The sequence below is a fragment of the Hyperoodon ampullatus genome (assembly GCF_949752795.1).
Source record: "Hyperoodon ampullatus genome assembly, chromosome: 2".
In the NCBI taxonomy this organism is placed as follows: domain Eukaryota; kingdom Metazoa; phylum Chordata; class Mammalia; order Artiodactyla; family Ziphiidae; genus Hyperoodon; species Hyperoodon ampullatus.
The window spans coordinates 157,004,808-157,025,351 of record NC_136915.1 but is presented as its reverse complement, the minus strand read 5'-3'; the positions used below and the strand labels follow the sequence as shown (position 1 = coordinate 157,025,351).

Below are 20,544 nucleotides of genomic sequence, written 5' to 3'. Positions count from 1 at the left end.
AGTTCCAGCTTATATCCACCCTCTTCCAGGTAGTCTTCCCTGATGACCAGAGCCTAGAAACTCGTGCCAAACCCTGAACCTCTGTAATGTTCATTCATTCATTCCTTCACTCATTTACTTCTTCAGACAGCACACATTGACTGGACATCAACTATGGGACAGACTCTGAGAATCCAAAGATGAATAAAATATGGCCTTGGCTTTCAAGGAGCTCAAATCTATAACAGCATGACCTGTATCACCCATGGAGGTCCCTATCACATTTCATTAGCTGCTAGTATGTGTGGCTCCGGTTTGCCTACTTTGACTGAACTCCTTTAGGGCAGAACAGGCCTTAACTTTCTCTGCTTTTACTCAAAGTCCAGTCCTGAAAGTGTAATGGGTCCTCAGTACTGAGCATGCAGACAGAGCTCTGTTGATCTGCAGTGTCCAAACTGAAGGCCTATGTACCTCTAACTCAGCCCTAGAGGCCTTGAGAGGAGTCAAGTCAACAATAACAACCAGTAGCTGACATTTATGACAATCAGCCTCCACCTCTGGCTGTGCAGGTTGTACAGTGCCCAGTGATCTCACACCCAAGGGGGTGCCATTCACATCAGAGACAGCATAGATGTGGGTATTCAGCATAGTAATTTTCCAGCAGGCAGCAGTAGCATGTCCTGCTCGAACCAAATCAGTATATCGTGACAATTTTTTGACAGAGAGCAGTCAGGCCTCTGGAGGAAGGGAGCCTTCTCTAATTTGCCCAAAGGTGGACTAGCAGTGGCCTTGACTGAGCCCTTCCTTTGTGCAGATACTGTGCTGACGTCTTTATACTCCTTATCTCACTGGAGGAGCTACTTGGACCTGGGGCTTGTGCTTGGCCAGCTTTCTTTGTGGAGGGGTTTTGGTGATGCTCTTTGTGGAGACCAGATATACGTCTCAGGCCTATAGTTTTAGCGATGGCCCTCTCCAGCCTATTTCTATCCAAGTTTTCCTATCTACACTCCTATCCCAAACAAGGACTGATTCCATGGGACACTGGGTGCTAGAGTCTTAACAAGACTCACAGAGGACGGAGTCGTCGCCCAGTGTCTTTCTGTCCAGCTGAGCGGAGGTGAGCAATGTGCTGAGAGAGCAGAGCAGCTGGGAAGCCCTGCTACTGAATCACCCCCACCAGGCTCGGGAGGGGTTGTGAGCCTGTGGCTAAGAAGAGAGCCCTTTTTCCTCTGTTCTGTCTGCAACAGCTGGAGGAAGATAGCTGTTCATGAGACACCCTGGGTTTAATCTCTCTAAGCCTTAGTTTTCTCATCTGAAAAATGAAGCTTAAAAATCTCATCTCACAGAGTCCTTCTCTGGATTGAAAGAGAAATAATATCTAACGGGCCAGTGAAGTATGAGACAAATCATGACTGCTCAGGGGATGTCCCTTCTGTCCCTGTTCTCTGTCTCCCCAGCTCCTCATGTCAATTTCCTCTTCCCCTTTCATTCCTGTTGATAAAACCTAGTTGGCCTCCCAGGGTCCACTCAGGGGTACTCCCCTCTATCTAGAGCTTTCTCCAGCACCAGGGAAAGCTTCCTTACCTTTCAGAGTTTCATCAAGGAGGATCTGATGTAAAATCTCCTCATAGACATTTTCAACATGGATCATATGGGTGTGATCTGCAAAGATGAACTGCTCATATTTCTGAAGCTCCTGTAGAGGAAGAGATAAGAAGACAAAGGGGACAAAGCATGAGATGCCAGTTCTCAGAGGAGCTATGGAAAGGACGGCTGTGACTTGTGATCCCCCCCTTGGAGTGTGATGCATTGGTCATTCCCCTTCCCTTTCCGCAGGCACCATTCCCTGTACTGGGGACATGCTCTATGCCCTTCGAGGGGCAGACACCAGAGATTGTGATCATCTCAAGGCCTTGTCAGTGGGTCTGGGGCCCTCCTTTTTTTTTTATCATAACCAAAACATTTCCTCCCTCTTCTGCTTCTGTTTTTTTTTTTCAAATGCCAAAAGTAATTTACTAAGGTATAAGTTATACCCAGAAAAATGCACATATTTTAAAAGTACAGCTCAATGATTTTAAATGTATAAATATACTCATGTAACCCTAACCCAGATCAAGACAGAAAACACTTCCATCACCCTCATACCCTTTTCTAGTCTACACTCCTCCCACCCCAAGAGATAATCACTGATCTTGTGTCTATCACAATAGATTAGTTTTTCTTGTTCTTTAAAATTACATAAATGGAATCCTATATTCTTTTTTTGTGTTTGTTTTTTGAGATTCATCCATGTTTCCACATGTAGCAGTAGCTCATTCCTTTTTATCGATAAATGGCACTCATGGGTAAACTAAAATTGTTTATCTATACTCCTATCGATGGATATTGACTGCTATGTACATAACTGCTATGAATATTCTTATGCATGATTTTGTGGATTTAGGACTTATTTATCTTGAGTGTCTCACCTAGAAGTGAGATTGCTGGGGCCTAGAGTAGAGGTATGTTTAACTCTCTTAGGATGGGACCCCTTTTCAGGTGTGGAGAATCTCTAGTCAAGGACTCTTCAGAAATGTTCTCCTCTTTCCCTCCAACTGGCCCTGGAACTCACTGATTCTATCTAAGGCAATCCAGGCATCATGAAAAATCCTTTAACACTTCCTGCTTTCCAAGAGTCTCCACCTGGCTTGCCTGTTATTGGTATGAGGTCAAGTCGTGGATCAAAATGAACTAAATTATATCCTAGTGATTAACTCAGTAATCCTTACACCTGATGGTGCTGGAGGAGGGCTCCTGACACCTGGTTCTTAGAGAGCCAGGGACTTAGCAGTGGGATTCAATGCCTTTTGCCTGGAGGGAGAAGATTTACAGCAGGTGATCAGAAGCCACCATATTCAGACAACTCTCAGTGCTAGGACTTGGGGGTCTGTAGCCCCAGACCAGATCACAGTGGGTAATAATGGGACCCCTTTATACCCACCCTAGGGAAAGCCACAGGACTGAAGAGACATGAGCTTCCATGACCTCAAGAGGGTCTGTGAGACAGAACAGACACACAGAAAAGTGCCACATGGGAAGAGCATTGCCCAGGAACTGGACACTGCCCTGGACTAGCTGTGGGGCACTAGGCAAGCCAGGTCACCGCTCTGCGCCTCTCTCTACCTCTGCAAAATGAGGGGTACAGGCTCATGTCTGCAACACCTTTCATCTCCCCATGTGGTCTTCCGCTCCTTAGTCCCCTGACTGTTATTCATCCCTCAGGACTGGGTGAAAACACGACTCTGGGAAGTCCTCTCTGCCCCCATAGGCAGAGTTGGGCACCCTCCTCTGAATTCTGCTATCACTCTTCCCCACAAGGCTTCTGCTGTGCTCATCACAAAGTCCACTGTGTACCTGTCTCCTGCCTCTAGGCTGTGAACCCCAGGACAGCAGGGACACTGTCCTGGCACAGCGCCTGGATCGTATTTGATACATATTTTATATATGTTTGCTGAGTAAATAAACAGTAGACCTTTAAACTTTCAACCAGCTAAATAATTCTGCAGAGAGGAATCATTTCTAGGGGAACTTATTGTGATGCGTACAACTTTACAAAACAGGTCTTCTATACTGAATTGATCAAACTGTGACATATTTTTAATTCCCTGGATCCATTAAATTGGAATCCCTGAGGGTGGGTCTGGGAGAATCAGAATAAAAAAAAAAATCTCCCCAGGCAATTCTAAGGTGCAGCTTGGGTTGAGTACCGCAGATCTTGGAAGCTGTGACTTAAAGGACCAAGGGAAACACACTTGAGTAAAATAGAGAATCCTTCTCTGAAGCAGATGCTCCCCTAATTTATTTATTCTGTAAATCCAGATGTTTTTAAATTTCTTGACCCTGATACAATATCCTTCATTACTGAAAACGCTGGGCCTTTCTCTTGAAACCAGTCTCTCTTGATTAAAAATCACAAGAGCCTCTTACAGATTGGGTACAACTCTGCGGATTCCTGGAAAAAGGGGAGCAGACTGGAAGGGGGACTTTCCTTACTCTTCTCCCCTCATGGGAGGACGTGGCTCCAAGGACCCCAAACTGCCTTTGGAATTGGAAAAGAAAAATAAGCAGAACATCTGCATGCAGACATGTCCAAGGTGGACTGAGTCATCCTTTGGATGGCTGGACTCTTCTATCCACACCAGGCAAGAGACAATCATATAGACAGATTCTTTACTGCCCTGATTTGATCAAATCCTTTTCTATGAAAGAAATATACCCTCAGAAATAAGTGCCAGGTACTAGAAATGCCCATGGTTTTCTGAAGAAAAACAGCATTTACAGACCGTTACTTAGCCCCTCAGGCTTCCTCATTTGTGCAATGAGGACATAAATAGCACCTCCTTATAGGGTTGTCATGATATCATGGAGACAATCCATACAAAGTGCCAAGCACATGGCAAGCACTTATCAAATGTTCACTGTATCACCCTAGCCTTCTCAGTCTTAAGAAGGATACTGCAAAGTATTATAATCTCCATTTTTCTTGATGAAATCTAGGCCAAGAGAGAGGAAAAGTGACTTGCCCGAGGCCCCAGAGCTCATACACAGAGGAACTGGGACTTGAACCCAGGTCTTGACCCAGCCTCCACAGTTGGCTCATCCATGACCCTGCTCTACAGACTAAGTCACATCTTCACAATCATGGCTGTCACTGGTTGCCTAGTGTTCGTGGCAACTTTAAATGGTTTCAGTTTCATTGATTTCAGTAAGCGTACATTACTGGATTTAACAGAACAAATAGCCTTCTGTAATCGTGTTACTTAAGGTCTCTTCATGGATGTAGAGGTCAAGTTTCAGAGGACACGTTGGACCTATGAGTCACACCATAATGAGGAACCCCTGGTATCCTCAGGCATTCTATGGCAACTCTTCACTTGGCTCAAACTCTGATGATTACCCTTTGAGATTTTGTCTTGTCCAAGGGTCAGCAAATCCAGCCAGCTGCTTGTTTTTGTAAATAAAGTATTATAGGAACACAGACTGCCCATTTGTGTATGTATAACCTATGGCTGCTTCAGTGCTGCAACAGCAGAACTGAGTGATTTTAACAGAAACAGTATGGCTGTGAAGCCTAAAATATTTACTATCTGACTATTTATTGGAAAAGTTTGTTGACCCCTCCCTGGTCAAATACTGTTTGTAAGCACATCATGACCAAAAAAATTTTGCTTGAACTTCATAGGCAAAAACAGCAGGCTCTGGAGTAACCCATCCCCTTACCGGTTTGCACACGGACGCCAGTGCCTTCTGCACGGTGGGAAGTGTGATTTGAACCAGCGCCTCTTGAAATATCCTCTTCCGGATGGTGCTGCTGTCATAATCATATTGCTGTCAATACAGAGATAGAAACATAGGCTAAATAGCAACATTACAATCTGTTCACTTTTGCTTAAACAAAAAACTCAGCTACTCACTTCGTCTCCCTTTCCCCCACTAATTTCTGAGGACCCTTGTGGTGTTCCAAGGTTTCAGAGATCTTTCTGTGCAATTCTCTCACACTCTAAGTAAAGGTTATGACTGATAATGACCCATCTTACCCTCCCCTCTTACACATGTGGAAACTGAAGTAAGATAAAAAAAAAGAGGGACTTCTGTGTTAGAAAGTTGAAGACAGAACTGGGGGATGAGTTACTATTTCATCACCCCATCCTGAGTTGGTCCATGGGAGTCACGATCATCTCCTTCCTTCACTCTACATCCTGAAAGCGGGATTGGTAGGTTGTAACGATTTCCACAAGGAAAGAGAGCATCTGGCTCACAGCTACATTAACACCATGGCATGTTAACCAAAGAAGTGCAGTATCTGGAACTGGAAAGATGATGATTCACTCTGTTCTACATGCAACATCCAAACCTAGAGGCCAGGGTTTGGTTTTAGGTGTTGCTTTAAAGTGGGGAAGGCACAGACAAACTGGAGCATAGTCACAGGCATGTGAGCAGAATGGTCAGGCCAAATAAAGAATGGTTAAAGAGATTTATACTGGAGATAGTAACTTGGGGAAAAATCATAGCTCTATTCAAACAACCAAAGGCTACCATGTGGAAGAAGGACATGAACCAAGAGGGTAGAACTAGAATTGCCAGTGGTGAGAACTTTGGCTTAGCATTAGGAAGTATGTTCTTGTAGTTAAAAGTGTCCAGGGGGCTTCCCTGGTGGCGCAGTGGTTGAGAGTCTGCCTGCCAATGCAGGGGACACGGGTTCGAGCCCTGGTCTGGGAAGATCCCACATGCCATGGAGCAACTAGGCCCGTGAGCCATGGCCGCTGAGCCTGCGCGTCTGGAGCCTGTGCTCCGCTACGGGAGAGGCCACAACAGTGAGAGGCCCGCGTACCACACACACACACAAAAAAAAAAGTGTCCAGGGAAGAGATGGACTGTCCTGAGAGGTAAAAATTGTGTTGATGTGGCAGGTGGCATTGACATTGGGACTATCTTTTCTTTCTCAATGGCAGGTTCAATATTTTGTGTGTTACCGTGACAAATACTGCTTTTAATCTCAATGATTTGGTTGCCAGAGTTTCCTACTGCCTGTGAGGCATTAAGTTCAGGTCTGAAATTCAGGGACCATCTCCTAGGCTCTGTGAGACTTCGATCTTCTGTTCCAAAGCCCTGCTTAGGGGAAGTAGGTAATAAAAAATTAGTGGACTAGGCTTAGGGATAGTTTTAGCTCTAAGCTCACCACGGACTAGCCTGTTGAGCTTATGTAAGTCATGTGATATCTTAGGAAGTCAGTTTCCTCATCTCTACAGTGGAGACATATTCCAATGATCTCACAAGTTCTTGTGAGGATCAAATGAAACAGGTTTTTAAAAAAATTTATCTTGGCTGAGTTGGGTCTTTGTTGTTGTGCGAGGGCTTTCTCTAGTTGCGGCAAAAGGGGCCACTCTTCGTTGTGGTGCGTGGGCTTCTCATTGCGGTGACTTCTCTTGCTGCAGAGCACGGGCTCTAGGCGCACAGGCTTCAGCAGTTGTGGCACGTGGGCTCAGTAGTTATGGCTCGTGGGCTCTAGAGCACAGGCTCAGTAGTTGTGGTGCAGAGGTTTAGTTGTTCCACAGCATGTGGGATCTTCCTGGGCCAGGGATCGAACCTGTGTCCCCTGCGTTGGCAGGCGGATTCTTAACCACTGTACCACCCGGGAAGTCCAGGTTGTTTTTAAAAAAGCTTAAAGATATGACCTATATAGGTAAGCTCCTATTATTACAGCCATTTTAATATACACTTATGCATGAAGCACATTTAAAACAATTTCATGGGCTTCCCTGGTGGTGCAGTGGTTGAGAGTCCGCCTGCCGATGCAGGGGACACGGGTTCGTGCCCCGGTCCGGGAAGATCCCACGTGCCGCTGAGCCTGTGCGTCCGGAGCCATGGCCGCTGGGCCTGTGCATCCGGGGCCTGTGCATCCGGAGCCTGTGCTCCGCAACGGGAGAGGCCACAACAGTGAGAGGCCCACGTACCACAAAAAAAAAAAACAAAAAACAAAAAACAAAACCCCAAAAAACAATTTCATAAAGCAGGTATCATGATGGTTAATTTAAATAGGTTTTACTATACTGTAAACTCCTCGAAGAAAGAGGGTGTACCTTGCTTATTTTTATATTCCATGCAATACCTATCACTATCCTTTGCTTATAGTGGATAGCCAATAAATATCAAGTCCAATTGCTATGCAAGTAAGCCTGGACACGTCACTTCTGGCTGAGCAAGTGACAATGCTGCTGAGGACCTGTGGTCCCTAAAGTAGCCACTAGATGGCAGAATAGGCATGAAAGTCGTGGGGGAACTGCTGCTAGGTGATAGTCACGGGTGTCTCAGGCAGGAAAGAGAAGGGGAAAGATTTGTAAAAGGGGAGGCAAGTGAAACAGAGAACTTGGTATTTTCCACTTAACAAAACAAATGGGTCACATTCTTGCTTCGTGCTTCCTACAAATGGGAGAACAATTTTACCTTTAAGACTCGGAGCTTAACCTTCTCGATGGCGACTGTGGTTTTGGAGGCCTCTCCTTGGAGATGTGGGGAAAGCAACTGCTCAAAAGTGAATACCGCATTCTCCATTAGCTAGAAACCAAAAGCAACACAGAAACAGACCGCCGTTACAGGCTGGGATCACTACCCTCTCCAAGTCTAAATCAACTTGGAGAGAAGGAGACGATGACCACCAAAGATGGTCACTACCCTGTGGGTGACCCAGGGCAACAGGTCCTCATCCCACTACATGAATTGTGAAATGCATAGGCCCATGGCCACAGTGGCATCAGTAAGAGGCTGGGAAGCGCACACACACACACACACACACACACATACCTATGCATGTATGTACACGTGTATGTATCTTTTCTTCTCATCTCTTCTCCTTCCACCCTTAACTGGGAAACCCAAGACCGTGGGGTTGAGGATATCATCATTTCCTGTGGTCATCCCCCTCCTGTGTTCTCTGGAGCCTGTGGTCAGGGCTTAATGAAATGAGGTGGCCCTTTAGTTCTGCACCTCCACTTTCAGATGGATGTAAACCAGGCCAGCACATCTCTCGCTCCATTTTCCAGCCTCCCACCCTACTTCTCTTCCTTTCTCTGCCAGGCTGGGAAGGGAGGCAGGGTCAGAGCTCAGTGGAGACCGTGGCTGACATGCTCATGGGTTAGGGAACGGAAGTAGTTCAGATTTCTTATTCTCTGCACTTGTGCCTGTACCTGTTTCACCAGGGTCCAGTACTATCAAAGGGACTTCAGTCAAACCGTTGACCTATTTTGTTCATTGTCTGTCTTTAATCCCTCACAACTTAGAGGTTAGATAATAAAGTGTGCCACTTAATCCTGCCTATAACTTTTAAGAAGAAAAATCTCCTTTCTTCCCCAAGCCTGTGATCCAAAAGCATCCAACACAATACCTTTCTCTCGGCACTTTCAATGCTGTAGCGAATTTATCTAAGAATCTGTCTCACTATCAGCTCCCCAAAGTGGAATCTGGCACAGTGTCCAACCCACAGGAAGCTCCCTTCGAACATTTGTGAAGTAGAATTGTGCTCTTAACGGCTTCAATGATCACACCCTTCCTTCATTTAGAAAGCATTAGAATATGGAACGAGTTTGGGCTGTTCACTCCTGCCCTGGAGAAAAAGTTTCTTGTGGGAAAAAAAGGAACCTGTCAAGGAGACCCAAGAAATCCAAATTTAAAGCTGTGATTGACTGATTGATTGATTTACTTTTAACTAGGTTAGGGAATTGATTCAAGCCACTGGTTCTCCATCCTGGTTGCATATTAAAAGCAGTAGGGATGGGAGTGGAAGAAATTTTTTTTTAATTACCAAAAAGATAATATCAAAATCACTGGGGGTGTGGCCTAGACATCAGTATTTCTTAAAAGCTCCCAGATGATTCTAATCTGCAGCCAACATTAATAGCACTGATTTGACAAATCAAGTAATTATCAATTAATGCTACTTTATTTCCCTGAGATATCTCTTCTTTATGATGCTCATCAACATGGAAGAAAGATGAGCCAGCTGGAACAGCACAAAATATGTCCTCACTCAACATGGTGACTAAAGAAAGGGGCCTCATTTCCCTGAGCTACACTAGTACACCTGTCTCATTTGCCACACTTGTTTCTCTGCTCCCCCATCCTCATCCACATGGACGACCTCACCGCCCCTACCTCTTGCATGTAGTTCTGCGTCCTCTGGACCACCAGGTCAATGTGGGGGAATCTGAAGCGGCTCTTGAGATCCTGCAGGTGCTCCTGAAGCAGGTTGACTTTACTATAACAAGGTTCCATCTTCACGGAATCCAATGGAAGATTCATAAGCCGGTCTAGATGCTGCATTTTGGTGAAGGGAAAAATTACACACCTTCAGACTTAGGAACTATATTACATGACTATTACATATTACGTAAATTCTAAACAATCACACGTTATTAGACTGAATCACTTCTCAGATCACTGTATCTGTGACATCTTCATTGTCTTACTTCCATTCTTGGATGGGTTCTTAGGGCAGCTCTATTGCTAGGATAGAGATTGGTAGAAGAACCAACTAGACGACGGAAGCTCCCAGGGCCGCATTCAGTGGGGCTCAGTCTTGTCAAGCTCTTGATGGACTCCAAGTACCCACTTCCAGAGCTCAAGAGTTCAGGAAGGCTCTTTGGCACATAGAACTGCTGTTGGCTCACAAGCCTCCAAAGCCTTCTTTAATGAGTGACATCCCTCTCAGAAAATCCCAGGGAGTTCAGGATGCCCCCTGGACTCTAAGAGTAAAGCCAGAGTCCCCACAGTTCTCTGAGGCTCTGTCAGTGCCCAAGGGCTTCCCTCTGCTAGGGGATGGGGAGGCGGGTAAGATAGGAAGAGGCCTAGCCTAGAAGAGGTATCCAGTTTTAAAACCTGAGGTCCCCCCTCCTCTAGTTTGTACAAGTGATAACTTGATCGATGAGGCCATACGACTTCCAGCAAGAGGACAGCAACTGACCTCATCCAGTAAGGACCTCAAGTATTATCAACATGGTCTTACACTATGAGTGTTTTTGCCAACAGAATGCATCTTATTTTCAAAGCTTATTTAAAAGTAATTTTAAAATTGAATATTGGAGATCTAGAATAAACAGGAGGGTGGATGGAGAAAAAGAAGACAGAAAGAAAGGTGCTGAAAATGGAGGCCTAGGGAGAACTGGGGAGTAACACAGTAACAGGGTGATTGTGAATAATACAGGATGTGCTGTCTGAGTTTCAGGTTACAGAAAAGAGATAAATCTGGAGTTCTAGATTTCTCTAAACAAGAATTTAACAAGGGGACTTCCCTGGTGGCTCAGTGGTTAAAAATCCGCCTGCCAATGCAGGGGACACGCCACGACTACTAAGCCTGTGTGCTAGAGCCCATGAGCCACAACTACTGAGCTTGCATGCCACAACTACTGAAGCCCGTGTGCCTAGAGCCCATCCTCTGCAACGAAGAGTAGCCCCCGCTCACCACAACTAGAGAAAGCCTGCGTGCAGCAACGAACACCCAACATAGCCAAAAATAAATATTGATTAATTAATTAATTTAAAAAGATACAGAAACTTGGTTATTTATAAGAAAAAAAAGAATTTAACAAGGGCCCACTTTCATTGTGCTTGTAAAAGGAAAATATTACTCCCTTTAAGAAGTGAGTTCTGGAGAACTTCACTGAAGTAGAATTAATGACCAAAAGCATGCTGTCAAACTTGCCCCTTGACATATAATTTGTAATGTGTCTATTTTTTTAAATATCAATTAAACAGACAGGAGAGGAAAAATCGATCGGTTACCACTTTGCTCCTGTAAGATTGGCAGAAGTTAAACAAGTGATTCCCTAATGCTGAGGGGAATATAAAGGAGAAAGTCCTCTGCCATGTACAATTGGTAGAATTGTAAAATTTTAATTCTTTTTTTGGGAAGCAAATGGAAACATCAGTTAACATGAGAAATATTCCTACCTTTCAACCTAGCAATCCTGTCCTAGACATCTATCCCATAGAAATAAAAGCATCAAAGTAAATGAATATATATAACAAGATTATTTATTGCAGCTTTGCTCATGGTGCTAGCAACATTTGGATGATTGAATAAATCATGGTGTATTCATACATGAAATATTATGAGGTTATTACAAAAAATGATTTAGAGCTAGAACAGTTAACTTAAAAATTGTTTCACGAGGTATTTTTGAATGAGAAACTGAAAAGCAGAGCAGTATATATAATATAATCCCATTTTTCTAAGAGCAAACTACCTAAAAAAACATAGCCTACAAAATGTGTGTGTTTTATAGGCTATATGAGCATGGAGAAAAGCACAGAACAACATATGCTAAGTTGTTAACACTAGTTTCTTGAGTGGAGGGAGGGGATATGGGGGGAGGAGGGAGAGTAAAGTTAAGTTCAAAATAAGGCTACAATAAGAAACCTCAATATTTACAAATGATCTTGTTTATATACAATTTTGTGTATGTATGCATTAAAAAAAAAGGAAAGGGAAAGAAACAGGTGTCTGGTTTTGTCCACTGACTTGTAGGGATGTCTATCGTGATACGGCAAGTGTAAAACAAAGCTGCCCAGTTATGTCTGTCAGTGATTCTCAAATTTTAGGATACATCAAGTCCTCTGGAGGTCTTGTTAAAACAGACTGCTGGGCCCTACCCCAGAGTTTCTGATCTGGTAAATCATCAGTGGGGCCTGAGAATTTACATTTTAGCAGCCATATGATGATGATGATGATGGTCCAAGGACCATACTTTGAGAAACACTGGTTTTTATCATGAGTCCATACTTTTGGAAGCAAACAAACCAACAAACAGAATTTATATAAATGAGGATATACGTGTATATATTTGTATGAACAAGGGAGAAGCAGGTGAAAACACATACTAAGCTATTTATATTAGTTATTTCTGGGAGTTGGAAGTGGAGAGGGCTTAGGAGTTGGGGGCGGACTAAAATTAGGTGGGTATGGGTGATGGTTTTTAATTTTGCCTTTATGTAAGTATTTTTGTATATTGTTTACCTTATACAAGCATGTTATTATTTTTGCGACTTGAAAACCATTAATAAAGGAAAGCAGGTAGATGGATGGATGAATGGATGAATGAATAATGTGTTTGAATGAATCGCAGAAAGGCTAGATGAATAGATGGAAGGGCAGCTGAATGGAAGGAAGGAAAGAAGGAAGGGAGAGAGGGAGGGAGGGAGGGAGGGAGGAAAGAATGAATGAATGCAGATAAAGACCCACAAAAAGGCAGTCCCAGGCAGACAATTCACACTCCACTCCCTGGCTTCATATCCTACCTCCTTTAGCTGGGCACTGTCTTTGGTGGTCTGAAAGTTCTGGTTAAGTTCATCCACTTCTTTTTCAAAGAGTGAGCGTACTTCACTGAATCCTGAGCTCACCGGTCCCATGAGCTCCTCCAGAATGGATGCCAGGAATGGCTGCACACTCTCTGCACAACTTCTCTCTGCTGGCTGAGCCACCATCGCTGAGGTAGGAAATAGCCAGAAAACTGTGAGTGATGGCAAAATTGGATTCAGAGGCACTGGAGCGGGGCCAGGCTGGACAGTGCCCCACAGAGCCATTTGACAGCCAAGGCAAGCTCAACTGGGCAAGACAGACCAACACAGTGAGTCCTGTGCCAGCAGTCACCAGAATGGAAAACCATCAAAGAGAATCTCTCTTTGAGAATTGGAACGAGGAGAATCTCTCCCCTCCCCAAGATTACCTCTCCCCTGGGATGACATGCATTTTTCTGCTTGGTCCCTATGACTATATAATGCCTATTACAAAAAAAAGAAAATGCCAATGACCCATCTATTTCCTATCAATCATCATCATTATAAATTCATCGTTTGTCTTCTAAAAACACAATTTATTAAGTTTTAATTCATTTTTCTAAGAGTTAACCAGTCGATATAATTCAATTTCCCTCCCTGCTTCTCCAGGGCCTTTTTAAAAACTCAAGTACCATCTTTTTGTGGGGCAAATGGAAACAAATTCCAACTGGTTTGCCACCCTGCCTCCCATCCCCACCCCCAATTTTAAAACACACGCTATTTTTTCTGATAATCAAGGATGACATGCTTAGTGACAGAAACATAAAGAGTACAGAAAATCATAAAGAGGGATTAAAAAAAAATGTAACCATACTCTTACTTCCCAGAGGAAATACTGTCGTTTGATTGACTTATTTATTTAATTTTTCAACATCTTTACTGGAGTATAATTGCTTTACAATGGTGTGTTAGTTTCTGCTTTACAACAAAGTGAATCAGTTATACATATACATATGTTCCCATATCTCTTCCCTCTTGCGTCTCCCTCCCTCCCACCCTCCCTATCCCACCCCTCTAGGTGGTCACAAAGCACCGAGCTGATCTCCCTGTGCTATGCGGCTGCTTCCCACTAGCTATCTACCTTACCTTTGGTAGTGTATATATGTCCATGCCGCTCTCTCACTTTGTCACAGCTTACCCTTCCCCCTCCCCATATCCTCAAGTCCATTCTCTAGTAGGTCTGTGTCTTTATTCCCGTCTTACCCCTAGGTTCTTCATGACCTTTTTTTTTTTTCTTAGAATCCATATATATGTGTTAGCATACGGTATTTGTTTTTCTCTTTCTGACTTACTTCACTCTGTATGACAGACTCCAGGTCCATCCACCTCACTACAAATAACTCAATTTCGTTTCTTTTTATAGCTGAGTAATATTCCATTGTATATATGTGCCACATCTTCTTTATCCATTCATCCGATGATGGACACTTAGGTTGCTTCCATGTCCTGGCTGTTGTAAATAGAGCTGCAGTGAATATTTTGGTACATGTCTCTTTTTGAATTATGGTTTTCTCTGGGTATATGCCCAGTAGTGGGATTGCTGGGTCGTATGGTAGTTCTATTTTAAGTTTTTAAAGGAAACTCCATACTGTCCTCCATAGTGGCTATGTCAATTTACATTCCCACCAACAGTGCAAGAGGGTTCCCTTTTCTCCACACCCTCTCCAGCATTTATTGTTTCTAGATTTTTTGATGATGGCCATTCTGACTGGTGTGAGATGATATCTCATTGTAGTTTTGATTTGCATTTCTCTAATGATTAATGATGTTGAGCATTCTTTCATGTATTTGTTGGCAATCTGTATATCTTCTTTGGAGAAATGTCTATTTAGGTCTTCTGCCTATTTTTGGATTGGGTTGTTTGTTTTTGTGATATTGAGCTGCATGAGCTGCTTGTAAATTTTGGAGATTAATCCTTTGTCAGTTGCTTCATTTGCAAATATTTTCTCCCATTCTGAGGGTTGTCTTTTGGTCTTGTTTATAGTTTCCTTTGCTGTGCAAAAGCTTTTAAGTTTCGTTAGGTCCCATTTGTTTATGTTTGTTTTTATTTCCATTTCTCTAGGAGGTGGGTCAAAAAGAGGAGCGTAGTAAAGGTCCCGATTCATTAAGTCTGGATACGACATGGAAATCTGCATTTCTTTTTAAGTGCTAAGGTGATTCTCATGATTAACCAGGTTTGGAAGTAGCAATGCAGTAAAGGAAGTTTGAGTTGGAGGAGGCTTGAGCTCACTCTGTGGATGGAAGTCTAGCTTTGTGGAACTCTTTAAGTCACCTAACCTCGTACGGGATCAAAGAAGTACAAACTCATCTCAGTGTCCAGGCCCTCATTTTACAGATGTGAAAAAGGGGGCCTGGAGATGTTAGCTGATTCAACCAAGGTCACACTCTAATTTTCAGATCCAGAATTATAATTAAAATATATTTCTTTATTTTTATTGGCAAATAACTTGCTTATGGTGAGACAAATGGCCACGTTCTTATTTCAATTTGCAAAAATATTTCACACAGTTACAAAGGATCAGACTGCATCTTACTCTGAGAATCTGAGATGACCAATACTATTGATACTATGAGTAACTCACAAATATTTGAGATATAAAATATTAACCAGGTCATGCAATTACTAGGGAAAAACCCCTTTCTATTGTATGATTCAAATATGAAACAAACTATGACTCCTAAAAATAACTTACTTGATACCAAAATGCAAAATTGTTTGCCAGGAAGATAAATGAATTATTTATAAATTAACTCTGAGAGAAGAACTATTTGAAAAGTGTCTAATTGAAATTTCAGAATAATCATGAACACGGGTAATATACATAAAAGATTTAGCAGCTGGCTGATGTCCGCTGCTGCATGGGGGCAGAGAGAGACACAGGGAGGGGTCGTGGAAGGCCATGCTCCTCTCTGCTGGATCCCCCCTTGCCTATGTACCACCATGTGCTCCAGCCCCCTCTCTGTGCCTTTATTCAGTGTTCCTTTCACCTGTGCCTTCCTTCCTCCACCTCTGCTTGTAAACATCCTACTCACCTCTTCAAGGCCCAGTTTAAATTTCACCTACTCAGGACAGCCTAATGCCTGGAACCACCACACAGCTTCCTGAACTATGGTCTGCTGGTGTTTCCTTAATGATCGAATAAATGTTACATCCCACACAGGTATGCTCTGCTATTTTTCAAGGATGCAGAGATGCTGCTGTAATGATTCATGTGTTGTGACACATTAATTCAAGAGCCATACATTAATTCAGTTGAGCAGAGTGATTAAGAGAGAAAATGCTGGGGCTGGGGGCTGGGTTTGTCCTGACTGTCACACTCTACCTTTGGAATCTCAGACAAATTACTTAATCTCTACCTCAGTTTTCTCATCTGTAAAATGGGGAGCATAAGCGTAATTACTCTGAGGGTAATGGTGAGGATTAAATGAGTTCACTGTGTTCAAAGTGCTCAGAACCCTATGTGACCCTCTGGAAGTACTCAGTAACTGTTAGCTCTTACTATACCTGTTAGCATTACCATCAACTGACACTAAAACAGTGCTCTCATTGTGAGGAGCCCACATGGTTTTTTGAAGTCGAAATGGTTCCTGCTTAGGAACCGCTGTGCTCTCTGTTCTTGCCTCTTTTATGGCATTTGTAATATTTTTCCTTCTGTTTCAGTATCTGTGACATGCTTTTTATCCTCTTCTACTTGTAAAATCATGTCTTCTTCTTTGACTCTTCATAGACCTTGTATTCAGCAGGAGCAGAATAAATGCTTATTAAATGAGTCAGTATTTGTGGGGCAGAACTTAAGCCAGTTGCTTCACTCTCAAGAGTCATATGGGAAGAAATGGAGAGATTGCTACTTTAATACTCCCAAAGTTGTTTTCTTGAAATCCAAAGTCCTTTATCAATGCAGCCTGATGTGCACTTTCTTGTTTTAAAGGGAGAGAACCAGAGGCCTGGTTACAGTGTGTTTCTGACATTCTGTTTTAAAAAGACCTGATCACAATTTCCTTTCAAGGCTTCCTTTAGGAAACAAAAACTAGTCCAGGGCAGTATATTTTTCCATTTTTTTTTTTTTTTTTTTTTTTTTTTTTTTTTTTTTTGCGGTAGGCGGGCCTCTCACTGTTGTGGCCTCTCCCCTTGCGGAGCACAGGCTCCGGAGCACAGGCTCAGTGGCCATGGCTCACGGGCCCAGCCGCTCCGCGGCATGTGGGATCTTCCCAGACCGGGGCACGAACCCGTGTCCCCTGCATCGGCAGGCGGACTCTCAACCACTGCGCCACCAGGGAAGCCCTATTTTTCCATTTTATGTGAAATATACTGGAGCCACAGAGATTTAGGCAAGAGAGAAAGAGAGACCGGTTTAATTCAGGCCATGAGAATGGCCACTGTTAGGCTCAGCTCAGCTCCAGACAAACAGAATGTATCCGGGGACACGAGCTGGGTGTTGGCAGTTTTAAGCGGTATAAAGCATTTCAATATATAGTCAACTCTAGATCTGTTGAGCTAATAAAGGAATAAGAGATCTGGATAATAGGAAACAGAAAACACTCTGAAGTTAATTTATATCTGGCTTTAGAAGGCATCACCTGAACAGATAAACAACAGAACAGATTCAGACACACACTCCTTTGCTCTAGTTATGCCTCCTCCAACCTCCTCTCAGGAGGACCTGTTAGAAGAGCCTGGAGCGAGCTGGGCTGCAGTATGAACAGGGCCTGAAGTGCAGAGGATAATCCACCAAGCAGAAAATCCCATTAGGTTCTAAGTCTCTTGAGCACAGGAACTGGGTCTTCCCTGTTCACTGCTAAAGCTCCATCGCCTTGCTCAGAAAGCACTTAGTGACTATTTTTTGAATGAGTGAGCGAGTGAATAATTTGAAAACTGACTATATAAGAAGATTGCTGATAAACAATCACAGATGAGCTGGCATGCTTTCCCTCTGAAATGATGTTCAGTGTGGTGTGCTTTTGGGGATGCAGGAATGCAGAGCCATAGAATTTTATCCTGTCGGATTCCTCAGAGGTCATCTAAGTTCTCTTGTGTGAAAACACGCAAACTTCTTTCTTTCAAGGGCCAGATACTGAACATTTTCAGCTTTGCCGCCCCTAAGGTCTCAGTTCCAACGACTCAACAGTGCCTTTGTAGCATGAAAGCAGCCTCAGCCAGTACATAAATGAGTGGGCACAGCTGTCTTCCAATAAAATGCTATTTACAGAAATAGGTGGCAGGCCAGCTTTGGCCCAAGGGCCACAGTTTGCTGACCCCAATCTCATGGGCCCTTGTGATTTCAGAGGAGGACACTGAGGCACATAGAAGTCGAGTGACCTCCCTGAGCACACGTGACCAGCTAACATTAGAGCTGGGACTATAGACGGTTCCCTACTTAGGATGGTTTGACTTACGATTTTTCAAGTTTACAGTGGTGTGAAAGCAATAGGCGTTCAGCAGAAACTGTACCTCAAATTTTGAATTTTGACCTTTTCTGGGGCTAGTGATAAGCAGTAAGATTCTCTCTCGTGATGCTGGGCAGTGCCAGCAGCCGCAGTTCCCCGTCAGCCACCGCAACACGAGGGTAAACAACCGATACACTGACAACCATTCTGTACCCAGACAACCTTCTGTTTTTCATCTTTGGTACAGTATTCAATAAATTAAATGAGCTATTCAACACTTTATTATAAAAGAGACTTTGTGTTAGATGATTTTTCCCAACTGTAGGCTAATATAAGTGTTCTGAGCGTGTTTAAGGTAACTAGGCTAAGCTATGGTATTTGGTAGGTTAGATGTATTAAATGCATTTTCAACTTAAGATGGGTTTATTGGCATGTAACCCCATCGTAAGTGGAGGAAGATCTGTAGGATCCAGATTTATTGACTCTAAGCCAAAAGTTTTTTTCTTGTTAAAGGAAAACCCATTATTCACTGATTCAGATATTCACTGTGAGTCTGCATATACCAGGCATGGTACTAGGCACTAGGGATACCTGAGTGAACCAGAGCAGCATGGCCCTGCTCTTAGAGAGCTTACAGCAGGGAGAGGGCAGGAGCAGAGCCATTATAATTTGGTATGAGAAGCGCTACATCGGGAGAGGTGCAGAATCAGGATACACAGGCACCACTACAAGGCAAGCAGCAACGCTTCCTCCACCCTGTGTCATTGAAGTTTCCAGGCGGAGGCCCTTAAGAGCACCACCAGCACGCTCCTATTTCAAGTGTTATCATCTCCTTCCAAGTCCCTCGTTTAATTCTCCTGTGAAACTAGGAATTCTCACTATGTGATGGAGCCTTAGATACACAGCTTATTTAGTTTGTAGGAGCGTGGATTATCTCCACTGACCTTTGATCTTTCCAATTAAAAAGTTCTTTGAGTTCACAATCTGATCCATGTCTGAACGGATGGTGCCTTCCAGGTCTTTCGTCAGAGCCCTGCATTCCTCCTTCAATGCACTTAATCCTTCTGAAACTTGATGCCGAACCAGGTTGTAGGCCTCTTCGAGGAGCTGCAACAGAGAACAACACATAACTTGGGGCTCTGTCGTGCGTCAGCACGTGAGGGAGTCAAGTAGAGGCGGGTGGGTTAATCGCAGACAATCGCAACATAAACAAAACTGCACACACATTCTCATTTGTCTTTCAAAGTTTGAGTCTGTTTGGATTAGTCCTCATGTAAGTGAGACTGAGCAGACTGGGCAGTTCTCCACCCAGGGAAGGAATTACGTATTAAAAAAAAAAAAAAAAACCCTAAAAAGAGAAGGGAAAGGAATGTTCACTTTGAGCAGCACAGCTGCAGAGCAAAATCATCGCTTACACCGAGCCAGGCCCTCTTTCTGTCGTTCTTCTTCCCCTTCATTTTAGGCAGGATGTCTGTCTGAAGGGTTGGCATGAGCTCCTCCATCACCAGGTTACTCAGGATCTGTCAAGAGGAAGAGAGCCTCAGAGCTGGTTCAGTTGGTGACGCCTAAATCTCAGCATCAGGCTAACTGAAGGTGTCATAACTGGCCACCCCCCGTCCTGGCTACGTAAGATTGTCCTGTGCTACATGAAATCTGTTAGGTTAATAGTTTAACTCTGGGTCTGAGGCCACACAAATCTCTAGGAAGACAACCCTAGATGGTAAACGTTCTTAAATATCTGCAAGGAACAGTCACGCCTGTTGACATTTTCCCACTGGAAAGGACAAATTCCTCAATTCAAACTTCTACTAGTCAAACTAGAAGAATCTAGCCCATTTAGGATAAGAGGGGGAACTTCAATTATAGATAAGGGTATCCTTAGCAAAATTGTGACGGGGGTCAGGCTTGGTTTGGGTGGCTTGAGTTCTTGTCTGTATCCCCTGACACCATCATTTCCCCTGGAGCTTTCTTGGGATCTAAGTGTCTTGCATGCTCTTTGTCCCTACTGCACCCTGAATCCCACCTCCATCTTGTTTAAAGTTTAGAAAAAGAAGGGAATAACAAATACTTTGGAACAACTGGACATTGGTGGGATGAGTAGAATATGGGCGGGGGTTGTCTACAGTTTTCAGGGTGTTTTTTAAAAAAATATTGTCCCAAGTCTTTCCTAAAATGCTGAGGTGAAGCAGCATTTTTGAGGAGTTTAAGAAGAACTTGACATGTGCAAACTCCATAGAAATCAGCAAGTCCAAAAATCAGGTTCAAGTACATAATCAATAATTCATGAACCTCATCTTGCCCAGTGGAGTAAAT

The 20,544-nt window shown here is 43.4% G+C and overlaps 1 protein-coding gene across 1 annotated transcript in view; it reads right to left on the bottom strand.

Moving 5' to 3' along the window:
• The window catches only part of NIBAN1 (niban apoptosis regulator 1), a 159,231-nt gene that overhangs the window by 3,151 nt on the left and 135,536 nt on the right, over positions 1 to 20,544 (bottom strand). The window contains exons 7-13 of the mRNA XM_079726916.1: positions 19,647 to 19,751; positions 19,176 to 19,338; positions 12,808 to 12,995; positions 9,667 to 9,828; positions 7,963 to 8,073; positions 5,239 to 5,346; positions 1,564 to 1,675 (exon numbers count right to left, since the gene is read on the bottom strand). Of these exons, the coding sequence (XP_079583042.1) occupies positions 1,564 to 1,675; positions 5,239 to 5,346; positions 7,963 to 8,073; positions 9,667 to 9,828; positions 12,808 to 12,995; positions 19,176 to 19,338; positions 19,647 to 19,751 (949 nt within the window). The remainder of the gene's footprint in view (positions 1 to 1,563; positions 1,676 to 5,238; positions 5,347 to 7,962; positions 8,074 to 9,666; positions 9,829 to 12,807; positions 12,996 to 19,175; positions 19,339 to 19,646; positions 19,752 to 20,544) is intronic.